The following is a 9,471-nucleotide window of genomic DNA, read 5'->3' on the forward strand; positions in this document are numbered from 1 at the left end:
CCACGCCGCAGTTTAACATGAATACCCCACTCGGACACAGTATATTGACTCCGAGCCGACCAGTCCTTGTTTAAGCCCTTTAATGCCGTGCGCCAGACAATTTACAACAAGTACCATCTTTTAACGTCTTTTGGTATGACGCGGCCGGGGATCAAACCCTGGACCTTCCGCTCTGCAGGCGGACATTCTACCACTAGACCACGGAGGCGTTCCTTAAACTTACTTAAAGATACTATTTGATTGTGATTTATAAACACATGCTCATGACACAGGTGGAATCGTAAATCGACTCTGCTTGTGGCTATGGACATGGTTTTGTGGCTTTTATTTACAACACTAACAATTTAAATGAATTTACATATCTGATTGAACATGCACAATGCACTCTTTGGACAGAGATCGATGAGGAAGGTTTTATTTACATTTACTATGTAAATCAATACTGCGCCCAACACTGAATCTATCCACATAAAAATCCAAGACTGGGAGTACACATCATTGGTTGAACAGTCACGAATTAGACAATAAGTAAAAAGACACTTAAGCCCGACATATTACGAGAGTAAAACATGTTTCACAGAGAAGGAAACGGTTGATCAACTGTTTGTTATGCTCTACCGATTCTCGCCCACATAAAGCTGATTGGCAATATTGATCTCCCAAAGTATATGAGATAGTCATTTCTCGACGTGAGACGAAGCAAACGAGCGTGTATTAAAACAGTGGATTTGATCATTTCCTTGATGTGAATATGAAGATGAGATTCAGCATCAACATCGTTACAGGTAAATACATGTAAACATAGAGTAAATGATAATATTATCCCTTGCCACAACAGATATGGGGACCTTCAACCCAGCATTGTCCATACGCAAGTTTCGTGTCCATGGTAGAACTATCAGACCATTCGAGATATTTTCGGGAAAGGTTTTCTGTTCAGAAATATAGTTTTCACGGAGAACATATCAAATTTTGGCGGCCTGCCTTTATTCACTGTTTAAGTTGATTAAACACTCCAGCCTACAATGGGAGCAGGACAATTGGCACCCAGACAATTCCCAGCCAAGACATCTGCCACCTAGGACAATATGACAAAAATATTTCATTAACATGATTATGTTTCCTTCATTCAGTAAATTACACAAAAAGTAACGGGGTACACTGTGGATGAAAGTCGCTGTCAAAAGTTCAAGTAAACTTCAACTGTCTCAAGAACAACAGATAATACACACTAGTTCTGAAACAGTTCACAATCTGCGGTGGCCCATAAGGGACATGGAGTCTGTTTTTTAATATTTTGATATTTCACTTACTGTTATCGTAACACTTTGCAAATTAACACGATTTGTCATATAAAATGGTGAAAATGTTCCTCAAAGTCTCTACTTGACATGACACGTGAGACAGATCAGTAACGCGTATAACCGCCACGTGCCTCCAGTCAGACGTTGGACCTGTTGATGGGTCAACAACAACCACTCCTGGTGCAATGCTGCTTCCAATTGGCATAAATCATTTACAGGAGGATCTCGTGCCTGTATGCGAGGCCCCAGAATATCCCAAACATGTTCAAGGGGGTTCAAATCTGGGCTCATTGATGGCCAGGGTAGAGTCGTTATTACATTGGCCCTCATGTAATCCACGACTGCATGCGAACGATGAGGCCTGGCATTGTCATCCATGCACTGAGGTCGAGTAGCAAGTGGGTGGTTGTGAAACTGCGGAACGACGACTTGCCTCAAAACATCCCGGATGTTATGAGCCCCTGTTAAGTTGCCCCTTATGGTGACCAAATCCAACCTGCAATCATGAGATATACACCCCCAAACCATTACCGAGCCCCCGCCGTATGCAGCAGTCGGTTTAATGTTCCTGGGGGTGTAGACCGTGTTCCGGAGCCTCCAAACTATCGTTCTTCGATCAGTGACGTGGAGCAGAAAGCGATTTTCGTCTGACCAATGGATCCGTCTCCATGTTCTCAGATTCCAGTTCTGTCGCGCAATACATACTTTGTGGTGATCTCTCAACAAAGTCATTCTGACATGACCCGTAATGGGATGTCCTCAGATCTTTGGTTAGCGGTAGCGAAAACTAAGATCTGATTTTTATGAGATTGTGACATGAAGTTCAGTTAAATCCGAAATGTTGAGATGTCAATATTGGTACAAATGTAATTATGTCAAGCAAGGAGGAAATGGATTGAGATGTTATATTATAAAATTTGGTATCCTGACAAATATCTTTTGAGGCAAATGGTTATGTTTATTTTATCAACCAATTGACTTGTTCCATATGAAGCCTTTCAAAGGCTAACAAAAACAACAAAAGTCGTTAGAACATGGATGTGAGTGAGCTTTTGTCATAGGTACATTTTTGCACTACATAGTGCGGTAGGCCCACCTGTTCACAACCACCCCAAATTCACACTACAGATATAAAGTAAACACTCACTGTGATTAGATTTGGGCGCGCAAATGTAATTAATAGTATTTAACCACACACAGAAGAAACCATTGCCATACATGTTTTTGTGAATTTTAGGGGCAAATTGATACAAACCTGCGAATTATCTTTCCTCTGTTATATCGGAGTTCTTCCTTGACACTGATTGCTGCAGTAACCGTCATGTTGTTAATCGGGGAGACTTCATTTTAGTTAAAAACAATGTACATGCTGTACTCTCTGATGCGATTTGTGTAACCGGTAAACTTACATCGCTTTGTGTTACACTGTCAGAATTGGTTGTTCTCGTTAACCCTCCCACCCCCCCACCCCTACTAACCTAGAGCATCTACATGACAGTAAACCTGACCAATATCTATTTGTATTCAACATCTATATCCATTTGAGACACTTCCAGTATTTACGAGAGTAGAGTGAGTGAGTGAGTGAGTTAAAACTTAACGTCGCATCGGCATTATTTTAGCCTTATCGTGACTACTACAAAAGACCCGTGAAGATCCAGGGTAGAATAGGTCTTCAGCAACCCATGCTTGCCGTAAAAGGCGACTATGCTTGTCGTTAGAGGCGACTAACGGGATCGGGTGGTCAGGATCGCTGACTTGGTTGATGCATGTCATCGTATCCCAATTGCGTCGATCGATGCACATGATATCAATCTGTGGATTGTCTGGTCCAGACTCGATAATTTTTCAGACCGCCGTCATACAGCGGGAATATTGTGCGGCGTTAAACAACAAACAAACAAACAAACAAAAGATAACAAAATAAGGGCGTAATGTATTTTCTCATCATGGTGGCGAGTTAACTACTTTATTCTTTGTCTTTAACGAGGACGCAAAGGGTGATTTGTCTCTTGGGTCGCATTGCCGATATGGGCAGCCATTTAGATTGTGTGCTTGAAAACGATAATTTGTTCCAGATAAATTAATGTTGCCACCTTTGCCTCAGATTCCAACAACAAATTCATTGTTCGCTGGGCATACTGATTGTCCGGAGTTGTGAATGCAAAACCGAGCTTCTCCTTTCAGAGATAAAAATACGGCATGTTTTGAAGAGTCTCTGTCGCAAAATACACCGATACTTTAGATAACTTTAATACTTATTACAGGCTTCTACGTAATAGTCTGTGGCTCCTGCACCAGCATCAACGTCATTTCTACTGGAGACGGCAAGATGTACAATACACACGACTACGGCGTTGACGTCAAGACTATCTCATCACTTCTCTTCCGGGTGAAGGGATGCCACGATGGGTACATACGTCTGTATGATGGTCCTGACTTTTCTACTGCCAAGAAGGCCTACATATTACTCGGTGGATGGGGAAATGATAAATGTTTGATGGAACCCTGCAGTGGCTGTTCCACCCGATACTCGCAACGATACCCGTACTTAAACTGCAATGAGATGAGACCAATGTGGGTCAACTGGACCGGCAGATTGCTTAGCGTCGGTGAGGGGGATTATGTTGGAGAACAGATGTTCATGTTTACTAATGAGCAGAGGGACTTTGATGTCCAGTACTTTGCAGTTGGATCCGGTTGGAACCGAGTATTTGACTGGGAATTTGGTAAGTTAAACAACAAGCATGTATCCTGGGCTCTCTTCTTTTGTAGATATTTTCATACGTTTTCAGTTATTTTTTTGTTACATTGTCACTATTCTTGTGTTATGAAGATCAATACTTATCATTATACAACATATCAAGAGTTTTGTAGAAGTGCATTACATAATATGTTTGTTTTTAAACAATTTACGGAATATTTTCTTTTGTCGTCGCTTAACATCAATGCCTCCGGCCAAGAAGACCTTGGTTCAAACGATTACCTCAATTTTCCAGTTTAGTAGAGTTGAGAATATTTTCAATGATTCTCATAAAAAGGGACAGTGCGTACGTAACCTATTGATTTTCTATGCAGGAGCGTTTGTTAGTTGTTGTTTACCGATGCACTTAGCAATATTTCTGCTATATGAAGGCGCTTTGTAAATATGTAAAATTTGGCTTAATGAAACGTGAATTATATTTTCCATTAATAATATTTTCAAAATAACACATAAAAGCGACAAAACCATTTCCTTAATGATAAGAAATCTCTACTAAAAGCAGAGTCCATTGTACGATTACGACTATATGCGTTTTTGACTCCCTATCACATAGTAATGATACCAGGTTTTCGTGAAAAGGTGAGCGCATCCCGGCCCACTGGTGTCACCTGTCACATTCATATGTAAAGGCAAGACAACTGTTTACTTGAAAAACACAAACACCGGAATGCATGGTACAAGTCAAAATGAGAAATTGTATCGGACATCATTTTGGTAACTAATGTTTCAAATTTGGAAATGTCTACATGTCTTCCCTAAAATGTTTTAAAAGTTTTTCGAGGCCTTGAATGTTTAACCCTGATGAAACAACTTTTGAGTAAGCGCCGTGTGATGCTATTTGAAATGTTCGTGGAAAGAGCATGTTTGATTGTAAATCAAAACTTGTGAATTATACACACCAAACGCTGGATCTGCTGGAATATTGCTCAACATTTAGTGAAAGTTGAAAGCATCCCGCTTGTCATAGTCTTGTGAATAGATGTTTTGTCACTCTGAATCTTTATGTGTATATCTAAACAGATTAGGCTGTGAAAGTATGCTTTGTTTAGATGGCAACGCTGGGAACCTCTTTGAGCGGGTGGTGCCTGATGGTTGGAGTACACGCCAAATGCTGTCTTCACTGACGTCCAACTCTAAGTTTAAGTGCATCATGAGTTGTCAAGCCATGATCGGTTGCAGGTCAATCAGTTACCAGAACACGACCAACATCTGCCAGTTATACTTCGAAAGATCACGATTCGTCGATATCGACCCTGACAACACTTGGGAAACATGGATAGAGAGAAATGTGTAAATGATGCTCTTGGCGTCTACATTTGACATAGTGACTGAAAAATTATGCACCGGCCGTCTGTTCGAGGAAGAATCGAAATTAAGGTTATCTCAGTCAGCTACCAATGCTATCATCAAACTTCCCCGAGTACCGCTCAGGCACAAATACAGTGCTGTGGACCTCTCTGTTTGTGACATTAAACTAACAAAAACTAGTAGCTATACCTCGTGGTTTGTGTCTCGTATATGTACCCCGCACGATGTAGCTGGAGTGTTTTGTTTGTTTGATCGTTCGTTTTGTTTAACGCAGCACTCAGCAATATTCCAGCTATAAGACGGCGGTCTGTAAATAATCGAGTCTGGACCAGACAATTCAGTGATTGACATCATGAGCATCGATTCGCGCAATTGGGATACGATGACATGCATCAACCAAGTCATCGAGTCGGACCACCCGATCCCGTTAGTCGCCACTTACGACAAGCATAGTCGCCTTTTACGGCAAGCATTGGTTGTTGAAGACCTATTCTTCCCCGGATCTTCACGGGACAGTAGTCTAGTACAAATACATCTTTCATAGGCCAGGTAACCTGCAAAAAACATTCGTTGCCCTTACCCTGTTGTTAAATTCACAGATGTATAAAGACATTTCATTCACTTAGCGAACGTTCAGATTGACAAATGTATTTGTAAATGTTCACAACATAGATACATGTAAATATTTAATCCACTTAATGTCATTGATTTCAAGAAAACATGCATGTGTATATTTTCAGGATATACATATATGTATATAGTGTTTTAACTTAATTGGATAACATTGAGCTTCTTTTAAGCGTTAATTGTGTTATTATAGAGGTACAATCTCTCCCCATTTGTATCACTGTCAATGATGTAGATCTTGATTGCCCTCATGTTATTGTTTGTTTGTTGTTAAACGTAAAGGTATCTACAAATATGTTGTTATTGAACTTGATCTTGTCTGTATTCTCATATTACCTGGCTTCTCAATAAATTTGGTCCAAATCAATCAATCTGTGTCGGGCTCGGCTATCACAGGAACTTGTTATTGGTCAGTAAATAGAAATGTATACCCCTATATGTCAGTAGAGAATAGGGGGTATATATTTTTATTTACTGACTAATAACGAGTTCCTATGTCGGCTATATACGTTTGACGCGATGCAGTTGGGGCGCTGACAGCAGCGATAAATACACAAACAAACGAAACATAATATCGGTTACAGGGTTGTCTGATACAAACAGACCAATTTAAGCCAGATCATGTGATTTTTTTAGCCTTTCTTTTGTGTGTTGTTTAACGCCGTACTCAGCAATACTCCAGCTATAAGATGGCCGTCTGTAAATAATCGACGAATCTGGGCCATACGATCCAGTGAGTGACATCTTAACCATCGATCTACGCAAATGGGGTACGATGACATGCATCAATCAAGTCAGCGAGCATGACCACCCGATCTCGTTAGCCGCCCCTTACGACAAGCATGTGTTACTGAAGACCAATTAGACAAGCTATTGGACATGTTCAATATTTTGATATAACAATATTAAGTGTAATTATTTGGCGCAAATCCATCATCCCGAACTACAAAAAGTCATCAAGAAGTTGTTTGTTGACAAATTGCGCATACAAAAAGTACACCAGGCTAATGGTTCAATCTAATTACAAGAATAAAATTGGTTTGTGAACATAGCTCAAACACTGTTATATGGCATCTTGACTGTACACTACAACGAAAACAGACGAAACATGCTCGAGAAAGCCATATAGCACCATATATAAAAGAGCTAATTGATTGCATTGTAATTAAAGAACGCAGTGAACAGGATGAGCATCAAAATGTCATCAAACGCATGGCAGGAGTCTTAGAAGCAAATCCATCTGTGTTTCTACAATATCATAAAAAGTCTTAAATGAATATATCTGTCTGTCTATTGTGGACACGATAATCAAATGAGCAGACAGAAAAAAAGATGTTAAGCATTCAAAAAATCGAGTCGTTGAAATTGCGCAACGCGTCAAACACGGTAACTCATCTAGCCGCAGTGAGAGGAATCCCCTCAGTGGAAGATTCTTTCGCCTCGCATTTGTTATCATCTGTTTTAAGCTATTCCCTTTTTTCAAATTTATTTTGGTCGATCATTTGTGACTAAGTATGCACTAAAGTATTAAGATCTGCAGAGTTTCTATGTTGAGTTTACTGCACTTTAAGATCTTTCATAAACCCTAGAGTAGTCTTCCACAAGGAATTACATAAAAGGGGAAATTAGAATCAGTGTTTCAAAAGAACACATCAGGTGACTAATGTACGTTTCACAGAGAAGACAAAGAATGATCAATATTTCCTTGAACGCTAGTCTGTGGAAAGCACTTTGGCAGTATGACCAATGTCATTTGTTCGTTTATTAGATCTAGCCTTTCACATCACTATTCGTTAGTAAACAAGGGACATATATTCTCCACGAGAGATCAATGGATCTCATGATGAGCATAAGCATCAACATGGTTACAAGTAACATAGATTGTATGTAAACATCGATCATGTGTTAATAACACAAGGACTGGTCAGGTCGGAGTCGGTATGTGTATGTGTGTGGTATCCATGTTTAGCTGTGGCATGGCATCCCAGCTGGTACATGATGTTTTATAAGAAATACAGTGTACGTATGCTGACGAAACAAATTTGCATTACAGTATATCGATTCTTCGTCTGAGAGAGGTGAGGTGAGATGAAATTGGGTTTAACGTCGCGTCCAAGATTATTGCACTTATATAGCGACGTGCAGGGTAACAACAAGTACCATCTTTTAACGTCTTTTAGTATGACGCGGCCGGGGATCAAACCCTGGACCTTACGCTCTGCGGGCGGACGCTCTACCACAAGACCACGGAGGCGGCCCGTCTGTGAGAGAGAGAGAGAGAGAGAGAGAGAGAGAGAGAGAGTGAGTGAGTGAGTGAGTTGGGTTTAACGCCGCTTTTAACAGTATTCCAGTTATATCACGGCGTGTCAGCTTAATGTGGGAGGAAAGCCCGAAGTGATGCAGGTCTCAGACGTTTACCACTTCGGTGAAACCCACGAGCACGGGTATGGTGCTAACAAACCTAGAAACATAATCGGGGCGAACCGGGATTCGAACCCACAATCATAGGTTTCTGGCGTGCCCAAGGGACGCAACTCTGCACAGCGAATCGTGGCGCCTTAGACGACTGGGCCACCAGTGCTCCCCACCCCATTAAATTTCATAACTACTGCTAAGCAAAAATCTGGGGGAGAGAGAGAGAGAGAGAGAGAGAGAGAGAGAGAGAGAGAGAGAGAGAGAGAGAGAGAGAGAGAGAGAGAGATATTACTTTAAACTATTCATCTTTGTCATAAAAAGGGTGCAAATAAACTTATTTCTCATTTCACATAAAAATAGACAGCCTCTCCCTGATATATATAAATTATGATGATTTGAACAAAATTGGATTTCTGCATAAAAAGAATCATGCATGCTTCATCAGTTGAATCAATGGGCATTTTGGCTTTCAGGAAACAAGATTAACTGATAAACTTGTCAATTGTCCAAAATGCTGGCCAGAGGCTGCGACTTCTTTGAACTTGTTTCACAACGTTCTCTTCTATCACAAGGTGTAGGATGCTGAGTGAGGTAAAACTTTATGTCACATCAGCATCATGTCAGCCATTCAGCAACCATAACATGATGAAGGTTTGCCTAGGCCATCTAACCAACCTCTCCTAATGATACTAGAACCCTATCTGTTTGAAGTCCCATTTGCTATCCATGGCACTTTTTGCCATTATTCTCCATACATGCAGATGATCCGATGAAATGTGGTGGCAGGCTCATGTGTGGTGCTTTTCATTTTTTGAGTCAATTTCGATTTTTATTTCCTGTGACAATATTTACATGACAAATATTCCACCATTAAGGTGTAAATGTTGAATGAAGGTCAAAGTTCAAAATATTTTAAAAAAGGGGAATTCTTGGATCACCTTAGTTGGGATCATTCATACAAACTTTCAACTTAATCTTGTCCCGAGGCCTTGCAGTTCTAGAGAACATGCCCAAACTGTAACAGTTAGTGAGTGAGTGAGTTGGGTTTAGCGC

At 40.5% G+C, this 9,471-nt stretch overlaps 1 protein-coding gene across 1 annotated transcript; it reads left to right on the forward strand.

The window, feature by feature from the left end:
- The first annotated feature begins 751 nt into the window (after nt 1-751).
- LOC139462487 (uncharacterized) lies at nt 752-5,501 on the forward strand. The gene is made up of 3 exons (XM_071244246.1): nt 752-785; nt 3,572-4,033; nt 5,118-5,501. The coding sequence occupies exons 1-3, from the start codon at nt 752-754 to the stop codon at nt 5,360-5,362; spliced, it is 741 nt and encodes a 246-aa protein (XP_071100347.1). The 3' UTR covers nt 5,363-5,501.
- Nucleotides 5,502-9,471: the final 3,970 nt, after the last annotated feature.

This window comes from Haliotis cracherodii, unplaced genomic scaffold (genome assembly GCF_022045235.1).
Source record: "Haliotis cracherodii isolate W230 unplaced genomic scaffold, xgHalCrac1.p SCAF_15, whole genome shotgun sequence".
Taxonomy (NCBI): domain Eukaryota; kingdom Metazoa; phylum Mollusca; class Gastropoda; order Lepetellida; family Haliotidae; genus Haliotis; species Haliotis cracherodii.